At 38.3% G+C, this 26,092-nt stretch overlaps 1 protein-coding gene across 2 annotated transcripts in view; it reads right to left on the bottom strand.

Annotated features, from left to right (window-relative positions):
• Positions 1–1,883: 1,883 nt before the first annotated feature.
• The window catches only part of LDHD (lactate dehydrogenase D), an 85,591-nt gene continuing 61,382 nt past the window's right edge, over positions 1,884–26,092 (bottom strand). For both annotated transcript variants that reach the window (XM_053702925.1, XM_053702933.1), the window contains 4 exons: positions 22,200–22,327; positions 18,845–18,935; positions 7,065–7,176; positions 1,884–2,508 (listed from right to left, as the gene is read on the bottom strand). In XM_053702925.1, coding sequence (XP_053558900.1) covers positions 2,343–2,508; positions 7,065–7,176; positions 18,845–18,935; positions 22,200–22,327 — 497 coding nt within the window. In that variant the 3' untranslated portion in view covers positions 1,884–2,342. The remainder of the gene's footprint in view (positions 2,509–7,064; positions 7,177–18,844; positions 18,936–22,199; positions 22,328–26,092) is intronic.

A 26,092-nucleotide genomic window follows, 5' to 3' on the forward strand; every position in this document is an offset into this window, starting at 1 on the left:
TGATTCAATCAGCCAATCAGATTTTTTTTAACTTAATTCCGATTGGCTGATAGAATCCTATCAGCCAATCGGAATTCGGCGGACGCCATCTTGGATGACGTCATTTAAAGGTACCTCATTCCAAGTTCAGCAGTCGGCCGGGATGGATGCTCCGCGGCGGCGGAGCGAAGAAAGAAGATTGAAGATGCCGCCGGAAGAATGAAGACTTTGCTGCCGCTTGGAGGAAGACGTCGCCGGAGGAAGAATTCTTCTTTGCCGCTTGGAGGAAGGCATCGCCCGGATCGGATCAGGAGTTCGGCCCGGTGTGGTGAAGACAAGGTAGGGAGATCTTCAGGGGGGTAGTGTTAGGCTTTTTTAAGGGGGGTTTGGGTGGGTTTAGAATAGGGGTATGTGGGTGGTGGGTTGTAATGGGGGGGGGGGTATTGTATTTGTTGTATGCAAAAGAGCTGAATTCTTTGGGGCATGCCCCACAAAAGGCCCTTTTAAGGGCTGGTAAGGTAAAGAGCTTTGAAATTTGTTAAATTTAGAATAGGGCAGGGAATTTTTTTTATTTTGGGGGTTTATTATTTTATTAGGGGGCTTAGAATGGGTGTAATTAGCTTAAATATCTTGTAATCTTTTTTTTATTTTTTGTAATTTAGTGTTTGTTTTTTTTTGTAATTTAGTTTAGTTAATTTAATTGTATTTTTAGATAGATGTTTGTAGTTTATTAAATTTATTGATAGTGTAGGTGTATTTGTAACTTAGGTTAGGATTTATTTTACAGGTAATTGGGTAATTATTTTAACTAGGTAGATATTAAATAGTTAATAACTATTTAATATCTATTATACCTAGTTAAAATAATTAACAATTTACCTGTAAAATAAATATTAACCCTAACATAGCTACAATGTAATTATTAATTATATTGTAGCTATCTTAGGGTTTATTTTATAGGTAAGTATTTAGATTTAAATAGGAATATTTTAGTTTATAAATGAATTAGATTAATTTAATATAAATTTACTATAGTAACTATATTAACTATATAAACCCTAATATAATTGGGGTTAATATAGTTAATATATATAATGTAATACCTATATTAACTATAATATACTTAGGGTTAATATAGATAACATAGCTGGCGGCGGGGTAGGTAGATTAAATTAGGGGTTAATCATTTTAATAGAGATGGCGGCGGTGTAAGGGGCTTACATTAGGGGTTAATAATTTTTATATAGGTGGCGGCGGTGTAAGGGGTCAGATTAGGGGATAGATAAGGTAGATGGCGGCGGTTTTAGAGGCTCACAGTAGGGGGTTAGTTTATGTAGATGGCGGCGGGGTCCGGGAGCGGCGGTTTAGGGGGTAATAACTTTATTAGGGATTTCGGGGGGGGGGGGGGATCGCGGTTGACAGGGAGATAGACATTGCGCATGCGTTAGGTGTTAGGTTTATTTTAGCAGATCGCGGTTGACAGGGAGATAGACATTGCGCATGCGTTAGGTGTTAGGTTTATTTTCTAGTTAGTTTAGGGAGTTACGGGGCTCCAATAGTCAGCGTAAGGCTTCTTACGGCTGCTTTTTGTGGCGAGGTGAAAATGGAGTAAGTTTTCTCCATTTTCGCCACGTAAGTCCTTACGCTGTATATTGGATACCAAACTGCGCGGGTTTGGTATACCTGCCTATGGCCCAAAAAACTGCGGGCGACGGCAGAAATATACGGGCGTAACTTCTAGGTTACGCCGTATATGTGATACCAAATCCGCGCAAATATTGGCGTCGCCGGCTTTTGCGGGCGACGATTTATATCGGATCGACCCCCCTGTGCCTTAAACAATTAAAAACTCCCCACTCTAGATAATAATGTCAGAATTTTTAAATACATTTCATAACTATTAGTTTATTAATAACAAAGTGAAAGATTTTATTGTTTACTGTATTCAATATTTATGCAAGTGTTAACTGCCTTTCACCTAGTCACACTTAATTATGTTTTTTGTTTCATTTTTAGTTTAAGGCAAATTAAATAACAATTAACAAGCTTCACATTCACAAAAAAGTAAAATGATGTCAGTTAAGCTAGAAATAATGATATTTTTAAATCAATAACGGTTTTAAACAAAGAAAGATGTGATAGAGTAGAGTTTAAGATAATTGTAGATCTGAGGTAGCACCAGAGCACTTTTCAGATATGATCTGTGACATATCCATCTCTTCATTCAATTCTGTAGAGTGAAACTATCAAATGAATTGCTCTGAATTCTGAGTGCAAAAATTCCTTGTTGTCCCATAGAAAGTAGTTAAGTGTCAGAGTAAAATTTTTAATTTTGACTTCAAATAATGATCCTCCAGTGCGTCTTAAATAACTTTCCCAGGATTCATAAGATTCTTAGGATCAAGTGTGGCTTTTATCTGCTTCATTGTCTCAATGCCAACCTCACCAATTTCTTCCATCAATAGTTTGCGTTTTCCTAACCCAATGCCATGTTCTCCTGTACAGGTGCCATTCATTGCCAGTGCCCTCCTGGAAGAAGCCAAAATGAGAAAGAAAGCAATTAAGGAGGGCATAGTAAAACAAAATGATTCATTTTATGGAAAAACCTGCATATTTAACAGCAGCAAACAATTTTGTAAAGCAGAGATAAGGAAAATACAGATTGGAAGGGGGTTTAGTAGCTATATTGGGATGATGAATAAAAGTTACATACACAAGTGAAAATCAGTACATATATAAGGAATTAGACAAGAGTTATACTTTTAATCAATTTATTTAAGCTGAATAGAACACTATTTAGCATGCAGGTTAAGTCTCATGCCACTTGGAGAAGGTAGCCATCCTCCAAGGAAAGGACTTTTTTTTAAGAGAGAGAAAGTTCAACAGAGCATTGACCCTGATCTAATTCTGAGAGATAGACCAGGCTTTTGGAATACACAGAAAACATCATGCCTGCCAGGGGTACCTTTCTCTTACCTTATAATAATATAAATTCAGGACTGTTCATTTATTATGATAGAAACCCATGTGGAGGCACAGATGGGAAAAATAAATAATCACAGTTAAGACTGAATGATTTGTGGACTATCCTTACAAATTTGAATTATGAAGAAGCTAAATGTATGAGTGGGTACAAGAAAGGTCAGCTGGTTGTCTTGCACAGTTTTACAAAAGCCTCTGGAAAAAAACTGCACTTTAAATTTGGGGATTTTTCTGTTCCAATTTGCTATAAGAAATGTAAAAAATTGCCAGGGTTACTTTGGATGTTTTCTGTGCCTTACAAAAAATAAGTAAGTAATAAGGGGGGCATTGTTTTTATGATGTCCTCTGTGGCTTATAATTTTTTGAGATTTTTTTCATAATATTTAAATTGTGAGACTGATTATTGTTGAACTAGGACAGAAAAAACGGCCACAATATCAAGAAGAAGAAGCAAATGAAGATTTCTGAAAGAAGCCTTATTTTGCAGAATATTCAGTTGAGAGACAGGGAAGAGTGCCTAGAGCTAAATGTCATGCTGCTGTGGACATACCCACATGACAAAAGCAAAATTTACAGAACAGATAGTAAAATCCAAATTTTTCTTGTATACCATTTCCCAAGCATAACCCATTTTGTGTAATATGCCTTAGTAGTTGACAGCTTATGGGCATCCAACGATACAAAATCGCCAAGGTGTCAGACTTAAAACTTACCCTGAAACAAATGTTTTAGAAAGAGAGGACAACTTTGTCCAACCTAAAGACTTTGGTGAACAAAATATTTGCTTCTCTATCTTGATTTGGATAACATTTGAAAGCAGGGCAATCAGAGGAAATGTATATGCTCAACTAGACTCCAAAGAGATCACTACACCCTAGTACCTGCATACCCTAAAGTTCCTTGTAGAAAGTAAAATAATAATATTTAATGATATACAATTAAAACATGGATATTTTCCTAAACATTGGGTGATGGCGATCTAATGTTACGGTTAAGTGATAGCTGAACCTTTTTTCACCCATTTTTTGGGAGAATATCCATGTTTCAATTGTAAATAAATAAAGAGAACCTTTTTTTTTTTACGTTTTTGCTACTGTTGCAAAAATAACCAAAAAAAAACACCTTGCTGCAGACCGCCACTGATAGCTCATTTAAACAATCACATGTTAATTAAAGCATTCTTCTGAAACAACTGAGCCAGGAAAATTACTCTAAACTGTAGAACATTTATTGAGTGAAGACCACTTCTCCTGATTCCTTAGATTCTCCAATGGGACAGAAAGACATTTGTGGTGAAGGCAAGTCACTTTGATTTCTAAGATTCTTGGAATAGCCCGACTGAAAGGAAGGGCTATTCATGGAAAACATTCTAAAGCAAAATTGAGAAATAATTAATTTTCTATTGGATAATTAGAATTTAAAATAAAATACTTTCTTGCTATTGGCTGATTAAAAATTAGTCAATAGGGATGAAGCGGTACCCTATATAAAGTGGTTCCGAGCCTCCCAAAATTCAGCGTGTGGCGGTGACCGCATGAAGATAAGGGCTCTAGGAAGTGAGCTGAAGATTAGAAGAAAGAAGATGCAGAGCGGTAGAGGCAGCTGAAGTCCCCTCCACCACCACGAAGATGGGCCCCCGGCGCCTGAACCGTGGATGAATAGAGCTCCAGGTATGAAGAAGATGCAGAGCGGAGGCGGAAGAGGCCACTGAAGTCCCGCTTAGTGAAGATGGCCCCCTGGAGCCTGGACCGTGGATAAAGAGGGCCCAACGTCGGATCAAGAAGAGCTGCATTTTTGCACCGTGAGTACAAACATTGGGGTTAGTTAGGGCTTTTTTGGGGTGGGTCTTTTTATTTTGTAGAATAGGCTTTTTATTTTATTTTTTAGGATATTTTATTTAGGTAGACTTTAATTTTTTGGGTGGTGAGGGGTTTCTTGTATTGTAGAGAGAGAGTATTGTAATTTTTTTATTTGTAAAAGAGCAGTATTATCTTCAGGGCAATGCCCTACAAAAGGCCCTTTTAATGGCTATTGTAATTTATTTTAGTGTTAGGGTTTAGGGTTTTGTTGATTTGGGTGTTTTTTTATGGGGCATGTAGATTAGTGTTAGGTATAATGGTGTTTTTATTATTTTGGATACTGTCTTTTATTATTTTTTGTAACTAAGATTTTTTTTTATTTTCTAGTAACATTTTATTTTCATGTAACTTAGGGGGATTTAGTTTAGAGGGGGTTAGATGTTAGTTCGTTTGGATCTAGTTTGCGTTGGGAGGTGGCGGTTTAGGCCTTGATCACCTAACCACAACCCGTACCTGTATGGGGTTGATTAGGTGATTATTGTTGGTTTAGCATGTAGTAGGCCTTAATCGCCTAACCAGCTCCCATACCTGTATGTGGTTGATTAGGTGATTAGGTCAGGGCAGCTTAGGGGTTAATAGTGCATTTATCTACAATGTTTAAAATATTATATATTAGTATATACATTTATATGTATTTATTTTTAATTGTGTTTATTATGGTAAATATAAATATATTTTTACAGTTATATTTATGTTACAAAAGTCATTAGTATTGCAATTGTTTTACTACAGAACAGGCATACATTATTATGTAATATAATTATAATGCAACTGTCTTTTATAACATAAATATATATTTTAAAAATATATTTCTATTTAAAATAATAAACACAACAAATTAGCATATCTACATTTTTATTTATATCCAATACTTAAACTAATATGCATTATACAGGACCATGCATTTTATTTCAAACGTAGATATAATGTAGTCTCACCTTGCATTGATATTCAATATTTAAAATGGTATGCATTGTCATGTATATTGCATATTGTTTTAAGTATTCCATATAAATTAAAATGTATTTATGTTAGCTTGTTGTCTTTATTAGTGATAACATAGATATATATGTTAATAAGCATTTATGTTATAGTAGCCTGTAGCATTAAATTATATTTTTACATAACAGGCATGCAGTTATGCATAACTAAAATTTTAATTATACTGACTTTAGTAACAAATAATAAACACAATAAGCAACGTTAATTACATTTTAATTTATATGCAAACATTTTAATAATATGCAACATTTTAAATATTGAATATTTATGTGTAGGGCCTTAGATTCTACAGTTAGTATTAGGTTATGGCAGTTTAGGGGTCATGGTTAAATGATATGCATATTGTTGAAAGTATTGTATATATCTATAGACTAAAGATATTTAATGTTGCTTTCTATTATTTTAAACATAATAATATATTTTCAAATATATAGTTATGTTTAAAATAATAAATACAGCAAGCATCAATAAATCCCTTTGAAGATATCTCAAATACTTTAAATAATCTACATTGTACATGACAAGGCATATTTTGTCAAGGAGATGTGGTAAACGCCGGAGTGCCAGCAAAACCTCACCGGGATCCTGGAACTGAGTACTGGACCGAAATAGAGCCCCGGTCTGCCATTTCTTAAAAGGGGTGTCGATTGAGCAGGGTGCAAGGGATCAAGTCACCCTTTTAGTATGTTGTCAGCAATTTGATGAGGCACCTGTGGATACCACTTGTTTGGGGGTGCTACCTTCTGGGAGGAATGGGAGACGCTTCAATTCTGGTGTGCCCCCCCCGGATGCAGCAAAATGCCGACAAGTGGCGATGTGGGTGGTGACATCACGCATCGGCACTTCTCGGCCACGCCCCTTTTAAAAGAAAATCTTGATGGACTGCAAGTCCGACTAAGTCAGTAAGGCAGTTACTCATCGGTCTGTCTATGTTTTGAACATCAGGGCCTAAATCTAAAGCAACAACAAACCCTTTCTCCCTTGCTATTGATGCTAAATAATGATGATTATTAACAAATTATATTTTCACTTACAATTTATAGCTGTTTTTTTTATTATGCTTGGGGGTGAATTTGGAAAATTATTGATCATTTTATTAACAGTGCTAATATATGTGTTTTTTCTAAACTGTTGGGGTTCATACCTTTACAACTTATTATATTTTGTAGGGATCACAGGAATACACTTTTTTTTCTTGTACTGTTCTAATATTGTTTCAAATGATACTTTTTGCCACTTTACCTAGCCAAACGGTTGGTGAATTCTTTAACTCTGGATACTTCATCTGGGTCATCCAAGTTCAGTACCATTATGCAGTGAAAGTTCCCATCACCAACATGACCAGCAATTGGGCCTGCAAAAGACATAAGATAACGCTTTAAAGTGACTATAAATATAATATAGCTAAAATTAATTATTTAAAGTTATATGAAAGTCAAAATATTTCCATTTCCTCTTGTTATATAATATACTTTTTTTTTCTCTTAATATACTTTGTGTAAAAGCATATCTAGGTAGGTTCAGGAGCAACAATACACTACTGAGAGATAGCTGGTGATTAGTGGCCACACACATACGTCTTCTGTTATTGGTTCACCATATGTGTTCAAGATCCCAGTAGTGCATTGATTTCTAGGGTGACGTACCTGTGTGTTTAATTCCTTTGCTGGCATTAAAGACATAGATATATGCAAGCAAAGGAGGAATAAAAAGTGCTTGAACAAATTAGAGCTTTAAAGGGATAGGTAACCAACATTTTTTTTCTTTCATGATATAGAAAGAGCATGCAATTTTAAACAACTTTCTAATTTACTTCTGTTATCTAATTTGCTTCATTCTCTTAATATCCTTTGCTTAAAAGCATATCTAGATAGGCTCAGTAGCTGCAGACTGGTGGCACTTTGATGCCTCGTGTGATTGGCTCACCCATGTGCATTGCTATTTCTTCAACAAAGGATATCTAAAGAATAAACGGCCAGATAATGAGGCTGAATTATTAAAAGTCTTGCGGACTTGATCCGACAGTGCGGATCAGGTCCTCAAGACCTTGCTGAATGTGGAGAGCAATACGCTCTCCGTATTAAGCATTGCACTAGCAGCTCACAAGAGCTGCTGGTGCAATGCTGCCCCCTGCAGATTCACGGCCAACCGGCTGCCAGCAGGGGGGTGTCAATCAACCCGATCGTACTCGTTCGGGTTGAATTGTGGCGATTCCTGTCCTTAGACCGCTGCTTCATAACTGCTGTTTCTGGCGAGTCTGAAGACTCGCCAGAAACACGGGCCCTCAAGCTCCATACGGAGCTTGATAAATGGGCCACTAAGAGTTTTGCGTTATGAGCGGCTCGGTAATAACTTGTAAGTTATTTCCATCGCTCACCTTTAATAGCGCTGCTATTACAGGTTTTCCAAAAACCGGCGTTAGCGGGCAATATGTCAGCGTTGAGCTTCATACCGCACACAAATACCAGCGCTGCTTTGAGCTGGTTTTACGTGCTCGTGCACGATTTCCCCATAGACATCAATGGGGAGAGCCGGCTAAAAAAAAGCCTAACATCTGCAATAAAGGAGCGTAAAGCTCCGTAACGCAGCCCCATTGATTCCTATAGGGAAATAAAATATATGTTAAAACCTGACACCCTAACATAAACAATGAGTCTAAACACCCCTAATCTGCTGCCCCCGACATCGCCGACACCTACATTACACTTATTAACCCCTAATCTCCCACCCCCGACATCGCCGCCCCCTACCTACACTTATTAACCCCTAATCTTCCGCCCCAATGTTGCCATCACCTACATTACACTTATTAACCCCTAATCTGCCGCCCCCAATGTCACCGCCACCTACCTACACTTATTAACCCCTAATCTGCCACCCCCAACGTCGCCCCCACAGCCACTATACTAAAGATATTAACCCCTAAACCTAAGTCTAACCCTAACCCTTACACCCCTAACTTTAATTTAATTAAAATAAATCTAAATACAAATTACTATTATTATTTAAATAATTCCTATTTAAGACTAAATTCTTACCCATAAAATAAACCCTAAGCTAGCTACAATATAACTAATAGTTACTAATAACTAATAGTTACATTGTAGCTATCTTAGGTTTTATTTTTATTTTACAGGTAAGTTTGTATTTATTTTAACTAGGTAGAATAGTTAGTAAATAGTTATTAACTATTTACTAACTACCAAGTTAAAATAAATACAAACACCTAAATAACGAGTTTTGCGTTAACAGGGGTGCGGTGCTAACGAGCAGTTTATGCTCACTGCGCACTTGCAGACAGCGCTGGTATTACAGGTTTTTACAAACCCGGCGTTAGCCGCAAAAAAGTTAGCGTAGAGCAAAATTTTGCTCCACATCTCACCTCAATACCAGCGCTGCTTACATTAGCGGTGAGCTGGTAAAATGTGATCATGCACGATTTCCACATAGCAATCAATGGGTAGAGCCGGCTAAAAAAAAGCCTAACATCTGCAATAAAGGAGCGTAAAGCTCCGTAATGCAGCCCCATTGATTCCTATATGGAAAGAAAATATATGTTAAAACCTAACACCCTAACATAAACCCTGAGTCTAAACACCCCTAATCTGCTGCCCCCGACATCGCCGACACCTACATTACACTTATTAACCCCTAATCTGCCACCCCTGACATCGCCGCCACCTACCTACACTTATTAACCCCTAATCTTCCGTCCCCAATGTCGCCGTCACCTACATTACACTTATTAACCCCTAATCTGCCGCCCCCAATGTCACCGCCACCTACCTACACTTATTAACCCCTAATCTGCCACCCCCAACGTCGCCGCCACATCCACTATACTAAAGTTATTAACCCCTAAACCTAAGTCTAACCCTAACCCTTACACCCCTAACTTTAATATAATTAAAATAAATCTAAATACAAATTACTATTATTATTTAAATAATTCCTATTTAAGACTAAATACTTACCCATAAAATAAAAACTAAGCTAGCTACAATATTACTAATAGTTACATTGTAGCTATCTTAGGTTTTATTTTTATTTTACAGGTAAGTTTGTATTTATTTTAACTAGGTAGAATGGTTAGTAAATAGTTATTAACTATTTACTAACTACCAAGTTAAAATAAATACAAACACCTAAATAACGAGTTTTGCGTTAACAGGGGTGCGGTGCTAACGGGCAGTTTATGCTCACCGGTCACTTGCAGACAGCGCATTATACTTATGAACCCCTAATCTGCCGCCCCCAACATCGCCGACACCGACATTTCATTTATTAACCCCTACTCTGCCGCCCCCAATGTCGCCGCAACCTACCTACAATTATTAACCCCTAATCTGCCGCCCCCAACGTCGTCGCCACTATAATAAAGTTATTAACTACTAAACCTAAGTCTAACCCTAACACACCCTAACTTAAATATAATTTAAATAAATCTAAATAAAATTACTACAATTAACTAAATTATTCCTATTTAAAACTAAATACCTATAAAATAAACCCTAAGATAGCTACAATATAACTAATAGTTACATTGTATCTATCTTATGGTTTATTTTTATTTTACAGGCAAGTTTGTATTTATTTTAACTAGGTACAATAGTTATTAAATAGTTATTAACTATTTAATAACTACCTAGTTAAAATAAAGATAAATTTACCTGTAAAATAAAACCTAACCTAAGTTACAATTACACCTAACACTACACTATAATTAAATAAATTAAATACAATTAATTACAATTAAATAAAATTATCTAAAGTACAAAAAAAAAACAAACACTAAATTACAGAAAATAATAAAATAATTACAAGATTTTTAAACTAATTACACCTAATCTAATCCCCCTAACAAAATAATAAAGCCCCCAAAATAAAAAAAGCCCTACCCTACACTAAATTACAAATAGCCCTTAAAAGGGCCTTTTGTGGGGCATTGCCCCAAAGTAATCAGCTCTTTTACCTGTAAATAAAATTACAAATCCCCCCCCAACATTAAAACCCACCACCCACACAACCAACCCTACTCTAAAACCCACCCAATACCCCCTTAAAAAAAACTAACACTAACCCCCTGAAGATCACACTACCGTGAGACTTCTTCACCCAACCAGGCCGAAGTCCTCAACGAAGCCGGGAGAAGTCTTCATCCAACCGGGCAGAAGTGGTCCTCCAGACGGGCAGAAGTCTTCATCCAGACGGCATCTTCTATCTTCATCCATCAGGCTGTTCCAATCAGCCAATAGAATGCCAGCTTGGATCAGCCAGTAGGATTGAACTTCAATCCTATTGGCTGATTGCATCAGCCAATAGGATTTTTCCTACCTTAATTCCGATTGGCTGATAGAATTCTATCAGCCAATCGGAATTGAAGGGACGCCATCTTCGATGACGTCAATTAAAGGAACCTTCATTCGTCGGGTAGTCGTCGGCTGAGAAGGATGCTCCGCATCGGATGTCTTGAAGATGGACCCGCTCTGCGCCGGATGGATGAAGATAGAAGATGCCGTCTGGATGAAGACTTCTGCCCGTCTGGAGGACCACTTCTGCCCGGTTGGATGAAGACTTCTCCCGGCTTCGTTGAGGACTTCGGCCCGTTGGGTGAAGATGTCTCACGGTAGGGTGATCTTCAGGGGGTTAGTGTTAGTTTTTTTAAGGGGGATTGGGTGGGTTTTAGAGTAGGGTTGGTTGTGTGGGTGGTGGGTTTTAATGTTGGGGGGGGATTTGTAATTTTTTTACAGGTAAAAGAGCTGATTACTTTGGGACAATGCCCCGCAAAAGGCCCTTTTAAGGGCTATTTGTAATTTAGTGTAGGGTAGGGCTTTTTTTATTATGGGGGGCTTTATTATTTTGTTAGGGGGATTAGATTAGGTGTAATTAGTTTAAAAATCTTGTAATTATTTTATTATTTTCTGTAATTTAGTGTTTGTTTGTTTTTGTACTTTAGATAATTTAATTTAATTGTAATTAATTGTATTTAATTTATTTAATTATAGTGTAGTGTTAGGTGTAATTGTAACTTAGGTTAGGTTTTATTTTACAGGTAAATTTGTCTTTATTTTAACTAGGTAGTTATTAAATAGTTAATAACTATTTAATAACTATTGTACCTAGTTAAACTAAATACAAAGTTGCCTGTAAAATAAAAATAAACCCTAAGCTAGCTACAATGTAACTATTAGTTATATTGTAGCTAGCTTAGGGTTTATTTTATAGGTAAGTATTTAGTTTTAAATAGGAATTATTTAGTTAATTGTAGTAATTTTATTTAGATTTATTTAAATTATATTTAAGTTAGGGGGTGTTAGGGTTAGGGTAGACTTAGGTTTAGGGGTTAATAACTTTAATATAGTGGCGGCGACGTTGGGGCGGAAGATTAGGGGTTAATAAATGTAGGTAGATGGCGGCGATGTTAGGGCCGGCAGATTAGGGGTTAATAATATTTAACTAATGTTTGCGATGTGGGAGTGCGGCTGTTTAGGGGTTAATATATTTATTATAGTGGTGGCGATGTCCGGTTCGGCAGATTAGGGGTTACACAATTTATTTTAGTGTTTGCAATGTGGGGGGCCTCGGTTTAGGGGTTAATAGGTAGTTTATGGGTGTTAGTGTACTTTTTAGCACTTTAGTTAAGAGTTTTATGCTACGGCGTTGTAGTGTAAAACTCTTAACTACTGACTTTAAAATGCAGTACCAGGCTTGACAGGAGAGGGTCTACCGCTCACTTTTGGTCAGACTCGTAATACTGGCGCTATGCAAGTCCCATTGAAAATATAGGATACGCAATTTACATAAGTGGATTTGCGGTGTTTCCGAGTCTGTAAATTCAAGAATCGTAATACCAGCGAGCGTTAAAAAGCCGGCCAACGCTGCTTTTTAAGCCTAACGCGAGACTCGTAATCTAGCCGAAAGTTACCTGTAAAATAAAACCCAACCTGTCTTACACTAAAACCTAAAATTACACTAAAATTAAATAAATTAAATTAAAAAAATACATTTATCTAAATTACGGAAAATAATAAACACTAAATTACACAAAATAAAAAATTAATGATCAAATATTTAAACTAATTACACCTAATCTAATAGCCCTATCAAAATAAAAAAGTGCCCCCAAAATTAAAAAAAAAACCCTAGCCTACACTAAACTGCTAATGGCCCTTAAAAGGGCTTTTTGCAGCACATTGCCCCAAAGAAATCAGCTCTTTTACCTGTAAAGAAAAATACAAACAACCCCCCAACAGTAAAACCCACCACCCACACAACCAACCCCCCCCAAAAAAAACGACCTAAAAAACCTAAGCTCCCCATTACCCTGAAAAGCGCATTTGGATGGGCATTGCCCTTAAAAGGGTATTTAGCTCTTTTGCGTTGCCCAAAGTCCATAATCTAAAAATAAAACCCACCCAATAAACCCTTAAAAAAAAAACTAACACTAACCCCTAAAGATCCACTTACAGTTTTTGAAGACCGGACATCCATCCTTAACGAAGCCGGGAGAAGTCTTCATCCAAGTGGCAAGAAGTCGTCCTCCAGACGGGCAGAAGTCTTCTGCCAGACGGCATCTTCTATCTTCATCCTTCTGACACGGAGCGGCTCCAACTTCAATACATCCGGCGCGGAGCATCCTCTTCTTCTTTCGATAGTTCTTGAAGAATGAAGGTTCCTTTAAATGACGTCATCAAAGATGGCGTCCCTTGAATTCCAATTTGGCTGATAGAATTCTATCAGCCAATCGGAATTAAAGGGTAAAAAATCCTATTGGCTGATGCAATCAGCCAATAGGATTGAGCTTTAATTCTATTGGCTGATCCAATCAGCCAATAGGATTGAGCTTGCATTCTATTAGGGGTTAATAGCTTTAGTATAGTGGCGGCGACATTGGGGGCAGCAGATTAGGGGTTAATAACAGTAATGTAGGTTGCGGCGATGTTAGGGACAGCAGATTAGGGGTTAATAAGTGTATGTAGGTGGCAACGACATTGGGGCAGCAGATTAGGGGTTAATAAAATTTACTAGTGTTTACGATGAGGGAGTGCAGCGGTTTAGGGGTTAATATGTTTATTATAGTGGCGGCGATGTCCAGAGCGGCAGATTAGGGGTTAATAATTTCATTTTAGCGTTAGCGATGCGGGAGTGCCTCGGTTTAGGGGTTAATAGGTAGTTTATGGGTGTTAGTGTACTTTGTAGCACTTTAGTTATTAGTTTTATGGTACAGCTTTGTAACGTAAAACTCATAGCTACTGACTTTCAGTTTACGGTACGGATCTTGTCGGTATAGGCTGTACCGCTCACTTTTTGGCCGGACAGGCAAACTCGTAATACCGGCGCTATGGAAGTCCCATTGAAAAAGGACTTTTTAAAAAGTGCGGTAGTTAAGTTGCGTGACAGACAAAAAAAGTGTGCGGTACAGCTGTGCCTACAAGACTCATAATAGCAGCGGTAGGGAAAAAGCAGCATTATGAGGCTTTTTCAGTCATAACGCAAAACTCGTAATCTAGCCGAAAGCAAATTAGATAAAAAAGTAAATTAGAATAATGTTTAAAATTGTATTCTCTATCTGAATCATGAAAGAAAAATTTGGGGTTTAATGTCCCTTTAAACATGTTTTTTTGCATGAAAAAAGGTTATGTTAAAACTGTTTATTTAAATTTTGAAGCTGTTTGTGTACAAATGGACCATAAGAACTGATTTCTTTATTGGTAGAAAGTAGTCTTACAAGGGGAAAAAATATCTAATAAAATAAACATCTGTTAAAAACTAAAACACAAACCCAGAACCTTTAATAGCTTTCAAAATGCCCTCTTTTAGATGTAACAAAAATTGACTTTAATGTAATTGTATGTAATTAATCATGATTATGATCTGAAATAAATTAGAAATAAAGAGCAGAACATAACTGTCAAATAATTATTTCTTTGTTTTGCGTTTATGAGCTAAGATATTACTCTACAAGCTTGAGCTTTGTGGCATATGTAAGTAAAAATAAATGATAAAAACATAAATTATGTTTACCTGATAATTTCATTTCCATCGTTACGAGGAGAGTCCACGGCTTCATTCATTACTTGTGGGAAATACAGAACCTGGCCACCAGGATGAGGCAAAGACACCCCAGCCAAAGTCTTAAATTATTTCCCCCACTCCCCTCATCCCCTAGACCTTTTGCCAAGGGAACAAGGAACAGTAGGAGAAATATCAGGGTATAAAAGGTGCCAGAAGAAAAAAAGTAAAGAAACTTAGGTTCACCCAACTCTCCTTGTAACGATTGAAATAAAATTATCAGGTAAGCATAATTTATGTTTTCCATCTAATACGAGGAGAGTCCACGGCTTCATTCATTACTTGTGGGAAACAAATACCCAAGCTCTAGAGGACACTGAATGAAAAACGGGAGGGTAAAAAGGAGGCGGACCCTATTCTGAGGGCACCACAGCATGCAAAACCTTTCTCCCAAAAGCTGCTTCAGCTGAAGCAAAAACGTCAAATTTGTAAAACTTTGTAAAAGTATGTTAGGAGGATCAGGTAGCTGCCTTACAAATCTGCTCCATAGAGGCCTCATTCTTAAAGGCCTAAGAAGAAGCCACAGCTCTAGTTGAGTGAGCCGTAATCCTCATAAGCCCAACGAATCATGCTCCTCAGCCAAAATGATAGGGAAGTAGAAGAAGTCTTCTGCCCCTTGTGCTTCCCCGAATAGACAACAAACAAAGCTGAAGTTTGTCTGAAATTCTTCGTAGCCTGAAGATAGAATTTCAAAGCTCGAACCACATCCAAGTTATGAAGTAACCATTCCTTCGAAGAAGAAGGTTTAGGACACAAGGAAGGAACCACAATCTCCTGATTAATATTGCAATCAGAAACCCCCTTAGGGAGAAATCCCAGTCCAGTGCGGACAGCCTTATCTGCATGGAAAACTAGGTAAGGAGGATCACATTGCAAGGCCGCTAATTCAGACACTCTGCGTGCCAAAGCAATGGCCAGTAGAAATAAAAACTTCCAAGACAGAGTCTTAATATCAAGAGAATGCATAGGCTGATCCTGGATAGAGCCTGAACAAAAAACTGAATATCAGGGAGCTCAGCGAGCTTCTTGTGTAACAGCACAGATAGAGCCAAAATCTGTCCCCTTAAGTCCCTTCTCCAGACTGTCCTGGAGGAAGGAAATAATTCTGGATACCCTGACCCTATACCAGGAATATCCATGAGATTCACACCAGAGTAAGTAGGTCCTCCACACCTTATGATAGATTTGACGGGTGACCGGCTTTCTGGCTTGAATGAGAGTATCAATCATCCTCTCAGAAAAAACCCTTCTAGCTAAGACTAAGCATTCAATCTCCACGCAGTCAGCCTCAGAGAATCTAGATTCTGATGCAGAAAGGGGCCCTGTACCAGCAGATCCCTGCGACAGGGCAACCTCCATGGAGGGGACGATGACATCCCCACTAGGACCGCAAACCATGTCCTCCACGGCCACGATGGAGCAATCAGAATAGTTGATGCTTGCTCCTGTTTGATGCATGCCACTACATGAGGTAGAAGTGGCAATGGTAGAAATATGTATACTAGGTTGAATCCCCAAGGCACTGCTAAGGCATCTACCTGTTCTGCCTGAGGGTCCCTGGACTGTGACCCATATCTGGGTAGCTTGAAGTTGATGCCATGAGATCTATCTCCGGAGTCCCCCTACTGTTACAAATCTCTGCAAACACTTTGGGGTGAAGAGACCTTTACCCCGGATAAAATGATTGTCTGCTGAGAAAGTCCGCTTCCCAGTTGTCCACACCCGGGATGGGGATCGCTGATAGCGAGCATTCATGTGCTTCCGCCCACTCCAGAATCCGAGATACTTCCCTCATGGCCAGGGAGCTTCTCGTTCCCCCCTGGTGGTTGATGTAGGCCACCAAGGTAATTTTGTCTGACTGGAATCTGATGAACTTGGACGGACACAGGAGAGGCCAAGCCACCAGAGTATTGAAGATAACCCGAAGTTCCAGGATGTTGATCGGGAGAAGAGACTCCTTCCGATTCCACCTGCCCTGTGCCTTCCTGGCACCCCAAACTGCTCCCCAATCCGAAAGACTCGCATACGTAGTCACAATCTCCCAAGATGGTCTGAGGAAGGAAGTTCCCTGGGACAGCCGGTCTGGACGGAGCCACCAAGAGAGAGACTCCCTCGACCCGTTGTCCAGAGAGATCAGTTGGGACAGGTCCGAATGATCGCCGTTCCACTGCCTCAGCATGCAAAGCTGAAGAGGCCGGAGATGGAATCTGGCAAATGGAATGACATCTATAGTGGATACCATGAGCCCAATCACCTCCATGCACCGGGCCACTGATGGCCTTGAGGAGGATTGGAGGGCAAGACAACTGGAGACAATCTTGCATCGTCTCTTGTCTGTTAGGAATATCTTCATGGCAATGGAGTCTATTATCGTGCCCAGGAACTCCACTCTGGTACTGGGAACCAGAGAACTCTTTCCTGAGTTTACCATCCATCCATGAGATTGCAGAATAAGGAGTAGAGCACTTGAGTGTTCCTCTGCCAGCTGGCAGGACGGAGCCTGCACCAGAATGTCATCCAGATAAGGAGCCACTGCTATCCCTCTGGTTCTCGCCACTGTGAGAAGAGCTCCCAGAATCTTTGTGAAGATTCTTGGAGCAGTAGCCAGCCCGAAGGGAAGAGCTACAAACTGTAAGTGCTGATCCAGAAAGGCGAACCTTAAGAACCTGAAGTGATCCTTGTGTATTGGCACATGAAGGTAAGCGTCCTTTAAGTCTATCGTAGTCATAAACTGACCCTCTTGAACTAGGGGCAGTATAGACCTTATCGTCTCCATTTTGAACGGAACCGACAGAAACTTGTTTAAGCACTTTAGGTCTACAATTGGGCGAAACGTGCCCTCCTTCTTTGGTACCATGAAAAGGTTTGAATAGTACCCTAGACCCCTTTCTGCTAGAGGTACCGGTACAATTACTCCTAGAGAGGAGAGATCCCTCACGCACTCTAGAAAGGCAATCCGTTTCTCTGGATTTGATGAGAGATTTGACAAGAGGAATCTGCCCCTGTTAGGATGAATCCTCAGACACTTCTCTGCCATCCTCCTGTGACGAAAGGCAAAGAATGACTGGGGAATGAGGGGAGTTGGGAAGGTATTTAAGTATTTGACTGGGGTTTCTTTGCCTCCTCCTGGTGGCCAGTTTCTGTATTTCCCACAAGTAATAAATTAAGCCGTGGACTCTCCTCGTATTAGATGGAAAACGCATTTATTATGGTTGAATGTATTAGAAGTGCACTTAAAACCGTTGTAATCAGCCACGGGTTTCATTTACTGAGAGCTTCATGTACAGCACACGCACACACGTGTGCATGTATGCACCACATGTACATGCATGCGCACATGCTTGCGCACACACACATATAAATCAGGTATGTCAGTGACCAAGGGCTAAGGGAAAGCCTGAAACATGTTTGGCATAATGCTCTAACCAAAGTTCAGGCCTTTACTTTGGATCCACATTGTTTTTACGCCTTTCTGTTTTTAAAATGTATTGGAATAAAGATTTTTTTTTACTTTTTTGGATGAGTGTCAACTATAGAAGTGCGGGATTACAAGGTATACACACATATAAATATATAAATATGTGTCTGCGTGTGTGTGTTTGATTAAGTTAAAAATCAAAGGTTAAAAAGCTTGGCATCATCCTACAGTCAGGCACTTATATACATACTATATATATATATATATAATTTAAATTATGGTTTAGAGAAATGTACGAGATTAAAATCCTCCATTTCATAAAAGTGAATTAACAGAAATTATTGCATAGGCAATTAGCACATCTAGGCAAGTATCCCTGCTAATTTATAGAACAAAATAAATGTAATCATTTGTAAAGCTCAATCATTCATTGCAGAAATAAAAAATAAAATGAATTACTTTATCTTGCATTGCTCTTGGTTTTGCATCTGAATTGCATAGCTACTCTCATATGTACATTTGCATATCTTACCTGTGAGACGCGAGTCAAGCAAATCTTTTTTAGTCTCCACTATGATTTCAGGAAGTTTGGATATAGGAACACATACATCTGTAGCATAACCCTAAAAAACAAGTTTCTTATGTTAACAAAATTATTCCAGGTACAATGTTAGATAATACTCATATCTTCAACATTTTGTTTTAACTGAAAAGAGGGGCTGCAAGATGAATTAGGGAGACCCATGGGCTAAGTGCATGGTGGGTCAGATACAGAATTGGGGCATTCTCACTAGAACATTAAAAAGAACTATATAAAAAAAAAATGAAAACCATAGTCCCTATTCAAACCAAGGGGGGGAGTAAGGTATTAAAGGGACAGTCTACTCCAGAATTTTACTGTTTAAAAAAGATAGATAATCCCTTTATTACCCATTCTCCAGTTTTGCACAACCAGCACATATTAATATTATTATACTTTATTTATGAAGCGCTAACATATTCCGCAGCGCAGTCCATGGATATAATTCATTTAAATAAAACAATAATATAAAACGTTTAAGAGACAGGACATAAAATTACAAACACATACAGGAGGAATTGAAGGCCCTATTCCTGTGGAAACTTACAGCCTAGAAGGGTAGGAGGTTGAGAAAGAGGAGGTGAGGACTGCAAGACTGAGAAAGATGTTAATGCAGAGTTAGATGAGGGAAATGTTAGGTAAGTGAAATTAATTTATTACTGAGTTGGGTGGTAGGCTTCCCTGAACAGAAAAGTCTTCAGAGAGCATTTAAAAGAAGAAAGATTAGGGCAAAGCCTGAGAGCACGAGGGAGAGTGTTCCAGAGGGTAGGTGCTGCACGACAGAAGTCCTACAGTCTAGCATGGGAAGAGGTGATAGTTGAAGATGAAAGGAGCAGGTCATTGTTGGATCTTAGTGGGCGGGCTGGACTATACTTGTTGATTAGAGAGGATAGGTAGAGGGAAGCGGTGTTGGTGAGCGCTTTGGTTGGTGAGTATTAATATACTTTTTACCTCTGTGATTACCTTGTATCTAAGCCTCTGCAGACTGCCCCTTATCTTAGTTCTTTTGACAGACATTCATTTTAGCCAATCAGTGCTGACTCTTAAATAACTCCACGGGAGTGAGCACAGTGTTATCTATATAACAAACATGAACTAGCAGTGTCTAACTGTCAAAAAATGTCAAAATGCACTGAGATAAGAGGCAGTTTAACAGCTTAGAAATTAGCTTATGAGCCTACCTAGGCTTAGCTTTCCACAAAGAATACCAAGATAGCAAAGCAAATGAAATTATGAAAGTTTAATTTTGACTAGGCTGTCCCTTTAAGAAATGTTATCCACTCCACTACCTTAATTCAACCTTAATTTTCTATTCCCCCCCCCTCTCCTAAGTTTATGTATATGGTTTATGACCTGGAAGCAAAGCTGACTAACAGTACCATTTGTACAAAATGTTTAAAAAATAGTTATTTTTAATGTTGTAGTAAGCTCATTGTACCACAGCATTGAGTTGTGTGTAATGAAAGGGTTAAAAGCCCAAATTAAATGGGAGTAATCTAATTGGACTAAGAAAACTATTTAAAGGGACATGAAACACTTTCAAGATTTAGATAGGACATACAATTTTAAGCAATTTGCCAATTTACTTCTATTATCAAATCTGCTTAATTCCCTTGATAACCTTTGCTGAAGGAGCAGCAATGCACTGAAATGCCAGCCAATGGCAAATGTGTGCAGGCGCCAATCACCAGCTAGCTCCCACCACTAGTGTAGAATATGCACATATTATTTTTCAACAAGGCATACCAAGAGAATAAAGTACATTTGAAAATAGAAGTGAATTTAAAAGTGTCTTAAAATAACACGCTCTAGTTGAATCATGCAAGTTTAATTTTGAATTTGCTTACCCCTTTAGTTGTGTAAAGTATACCTGTTAAAATAAGCATGATTAAGGACCATGTAGGTCTGAAACAGTGCTGATTTTGGCCAAGAGTATAAGTGGAGCGCAAAAGTTTGCTCAAGAGCGATATCGGGTTTTTGCGTTCATTTGCGCAAAAGTTAAATTGCGCTCGTATTACAAGTTAAAAGTAAACGCGATTGCTAGAGCGCAATTGAAGTCACCGCTCGTCAGGTTAATGCGACCTCAGAGCTCTGGTTAACTGTTTTGCAAAACAAAAAAGTGTCACAAAACAAATCAAAAATACATTATAAAGTACAGTTACACTTATAAAAACACCATCTAATAAAAAATATTTAAAAAAATATTGCACCCAAAAATTATAAGGGCTCAAAAATATGAGATGTCATGTATTAGGGAAAAAAAGGCAGGCAAAGGGCTTTAACATTGACATACATACATATACATGTCTAAAGATGTATATGTATGTGTGTATATATGTCATATATATATACATATATATATATATATATATACTGTATATATTTATGTCTATATATTTATACATATGTAATTATATGTGTATATATGTATTACAGACATATATACACATATAAACACATCAAAACATGTGTACATATATATAGACATATATAGAAGTGCACTGGAGCCCTTTGCAGTTAAAGTGAAGGTCAATTTGGATGAATTAGTGCCAGGTTTTTAATAAACTTATTAAAAACAAGGGCACTTTAATTCATCAAAATTGACATTTCACTCCTTTTCTCCAAAAATTTACCTTTTAATCCTGAAAGCCGATCCAGCGATTCCCCCGGCCGTCGGAAGCCTCTTCATACGTCATAAATGACGAATCCGGTTTCCTCCAATCGCGGCTTTCCCCCCAGGGGGATTATGGCCTGATGCCACCCGTGATTGGAGGAAGCTGGATTCGTCATTTTGGACCCGCGAAGAGGGCTTGCACCATTTTTGTATATGTTTATATACAAAAATAAACATAAATGAACAACTTTGCATACATTTTCAACTCTGCAGCTGGCATAGCAAGTCATTGGAAACACATTAAAGAAAAACTATTTTACAGTAAACTGTCCCTTTAAGAGTCCATTTTTTTGTACAGAATGTACTAGACAGCTGGTTGAAATACTGGAGTGTCCAATTCAATACAGTAACCTGGTAACCCTAATGACTAATTTGTCACCATGACTATCATTCTCATACTAGAGTTCAAAGGTTACAGCATTTACCTGTGTTCCAATGCACATTTTAGTGAGCACTCTAGTTTGGTTTGACTTAAAAAGATCTGTGTTTTTAAATTAACGCTTTACACCCACCTTATGTCCCTTTCACTAGTTTGTATATTTAAGAGCCTCTATAAAGTTACAGTATTTGGGTAACTAGCTCCATAAAGCAGTTAAGCTAAATAAATAACTATTGGCCAGGATCATCTCTTACCCTGGATCCTGGGCGCAGTGCGAGTGCAGCGTACCATGCATTATGTCGTGCTGTCCACAGCTTGTTTCTTTCTTCCTGGTCTTTTGCCCATGTGAAGTCAGATCCACCATTCAACTGAGTTATTTCTTCTAGAAAGTGAGAATAATATTAATTATTAAAGGGACATGAAACACAAAAAAATTATAATTTCATGATTGAGATAGAGAATACATTTTTAAACAACATTCCAATTTACTTCTATTGTCTAATTTGCTTCATTCTTTAGATATCCTTTGTTGAAGACATAACAATGCACATGGGTGAGTCAATCACACGAGGCATCTATGTGCAGCCACCAATCAGCAGCTACTATGCCTATTTAGATATGCTTTTCAACAAAGGATATCAAGACGATGAAGAAAATTAGATAATAGAAGTAAATTGGAAAGTTGTTTAAAATTGCCTGCTCTTTCTAAATTATGAAAGAAAAAATTTGGGTTTGATGTCCGTTTAAATTAAGATACAAATGAAATAATATTCAACATATTAATTTTGCTACCAGATACAACTCATCACCTGAGATATAGAAAGTTTAAAGGCACACTGTACTATAAAATATGTTCCAAATTACTTGTTATATCTAATGCAGAGTTTAAAATGCATGGGAATTGTTTTTCCTTCTTGTTTATTTTGTATTTGAAATAGCTATTTTTGCTCATTAAAACTATTACCTTTTGTTCTCAATGACATGCCTGAATAACTGGGCTGAGCCTGCAGGTAAAGCAGACCTGCTAATGTTATCAATGTCTAATCACACAGCCTAAATAGTTAGGTATTTCAATTCTTATTATGGCTGAGGGGTTCAATGAGCACAGTCAGCTATTTCACATAGAAAATAATCCTACCACCCACTGGGAGATTAATTAGTGCTATTGGTCCCTTATCAAGCTGTCAACTTACCTGCATTCGCCGCACCAATACGCTCGCCTAAGATCACCTAACATCGCTGCCGCGGACCTGAATACGTTCTCCAAAATTACCAAAAAATATGTCAAAAAGCTGTGCACCGACACTTTGAACCACCTAACAGATCTTTAAACTTGTGGTCTTTTTAATGCCTGAGGTGTGTCACAGTACTAGCCACTATGGAACCGCAATTATCGTACTCCGCTGTCAGAGAACTTCTAGAAGAGCATGGGAGAAAGTTATGTAAGAGACTTGATGCCCTTATTTGTATGTCTCAAGCAATGCGCATGCATAGTGACGGCCTCATGGTGGAGCACAATGCGGTGCAGGAACCGCAGAGCAGCATGGCGCTTGCAGCTCCTCAAGTCTGCTCTTTTCCGTTGATGCTGACAGGCACAGACCCTGGGACTACGTCTCTCTCAGCTAGCATGCATATGCGGTCACTAGCAGCTTATCCCAAGGAGGAGGAGGACTGTGGGGTGACAGTCACTGAGAGTCTGGTGCTACAACGAAACACATTTCTTGCAGCTCTCCACACAGACTTCTCTCAGCCGCTGGCTGGTACGGCTCTCAGAGTGCCTTTGGGGTTGGACTATCCACACTCGCTCCGACTAAACGGCTGTGAGAGCTGGCAGATCCTACAGATTCTCCAAGTTAGATCATCATGGCATCACGCTTCCCAGAGTCTCCGGTCTGGCATCGGATAAGTGAGGGGTTGTATCTTTGAGGATGTGTTGATGTCTGAGGGGATTGCCATAGCTGAGACACTCTCTCTATGTATATAATTGATGTTCCCAAATAATATACTATGATGCTTGTTGCAGCTTGTTATGAAGGCCCTAGGGCCTGATATTTGGACTTGCACTCTGTACTTGCTCATTTGCCCAGATTAAGCTTTTATGCTATATAATTATACTGCTCACTGTTACCATGTTTCTCATTCCTATGGGCCTTGTTCTCAGTGGATTGTGTTTTTCACTATTGGGACCTTCATATTAAGAAAGTACCTGCTAATTTATGTAATTTTTTTTCTTTTCCCCACCCCGCTTCTATGTTTTTTTCTTGTTAAGTTCTATCAATTCCACCTGTGCCCCCTATGTTGATTTGGGTCTAACTGTTTGTACCTCACAAACCCATTAGTTCCTAATTGAATTATTATAACTGGTTTTTGAACGCTATCTATAAGGCTGTTTAGCCTTCTACTACTTAATACCCAGTGTTTATAGCCCCTTTATAACCATAATCCTGCTGGAGGGGCAGTTGCTCTGCTATTCTGTAATTTCTCTGAGGTTTTCTATTATACTCTATGGATCAGAGCTATGTCTATGATTATTTACAAATGTTTTCTATTATATTTAAGCTAACATATTGGGCCTCTACTGAGACTCAGTCACTATTTCTTTTATATGCTATTGTCAGAGGTCCATAGTCTAATATTACAGAACTACTCTGTACAGGTTCCAAAGAGGATTATTCTGCCTAAAATTCCCCTGATGTCCCTTGTAAAGATTATATCACATTAAGCTAGTAATCAAGTTAATTATAACGCATAGCCATATGTTGAACATAATGCCCCTAGAGTCTGTCTTATGTGATATTTTGGAACTCCTGACTACACATAGTGCCAAATGAGAATGTTCCCCTAGCATTATTGTAGTCCCCTCTAGAAAATTTGTAGTCTCCTGTCTTGTGAGAGAGCGCATTTTTGAGGAGTGCTCTCATACCAAATATACTTTCAGTTGCATAGCCCCTAAGGAAGGGGACTCTATCACCAGCCCTGGATCCGACCCCCCCCTTATTGTGTGGTTTGGGATAAACAGCTTATCCTCCACACTTCCTATTTGACAGAGTTATGAAGTCTCTGTCCTATCCGTGGGGCCTTTTCTTTGGATTGTACCTACATGTGTGTATGACTGACTCTTCCGGATCTTATTATTGTTAGTTCTATCGTGACTATTATTTTGTGTTCTAAAGCCTGCAAATTGTTCACTCTTGTTACTTTTGTATACATATCAGTTCATATATATATTTAATGTAAGTGATAGATTCCTTGTTAAGATACATAGAAGCTAGAGGATCTAAGGTTACCAACATAAGTGTTTCCCGAGTTCTTCATAGAATGAGATCTTGTTGGAGCGAGTGCTGATCAACAAAGGAGGAATAATACTGCTATGTTTACATATATACTCTCTCATAAATATCCTATGTTAACTCTCGTACCTTCAATTTATTTAAACGTTAACCTGCAGAAAAGTTAGCAGAAGATAGCTTCATGATCTTCTTTATGTGACTTAGACTGTAACTGTTGTTTCTTGTGCCCATGTTGAACCAACTTGTAATTTTATGTTGCTTATATTTTATTCATATCACTGTGTTGTGTTATGTATTGTCTAATATCTCTTGAAGATGCTTAAGCGGGTTTTGTCTGAGTATGATATCACTGTCTTAATGGTGTGTCTTCCTCTATACCCTAATTTTCAGATCCCATGGGTGGATCTCTGGTACATTGATGACACTATGCAGATACAACAATAAAATGAGGTGCAATTTTGAAGGGTAATTTTTGGTACAGGCTAGGCGAGATGTGATTTCCTGCTTGTTGATGTTTTGCACTATGCAACCAAGATCTCATGTATTAATGTACTTGTGATGTTGCCCTTTAATTTGTAATTGTTATGAGTTTGTTTGGATTACCTCAATAAAAACATTTAAAAAAAAAAAAAAAAAAAAAAGCTGTGCACCAAGTACGGGGCGATGAGCAGCGGACTGTTGTTAACTAACAGTCATTGATCTCGCTGCTCTTCGGCTTTTTCACAGCTTTATTGGTACCCTTTCACTAAGCACCCACACTATACTATACTGTTTACCCCCTATACCGCTGCTCCTGGAGCCCACCGCAGCTAAATAAAGTTATTAACCCCGAAAACCGCCGCTCCCGGAGCCCACCG

Source organism: Bombina bombina, chromosome 1 (genome assembly GCF_027579735.1).
Source record: "Bombina bombina isolate aBomBom1 chromosome 1, aBomBom1.pri, whole genome shotgun sequence".
Lineage (NCBI taxonomy): Eukaryota > Metazoa > Chordata > Amphibia > Anura > Bombinatoridae > Bombina > Bombina bombina.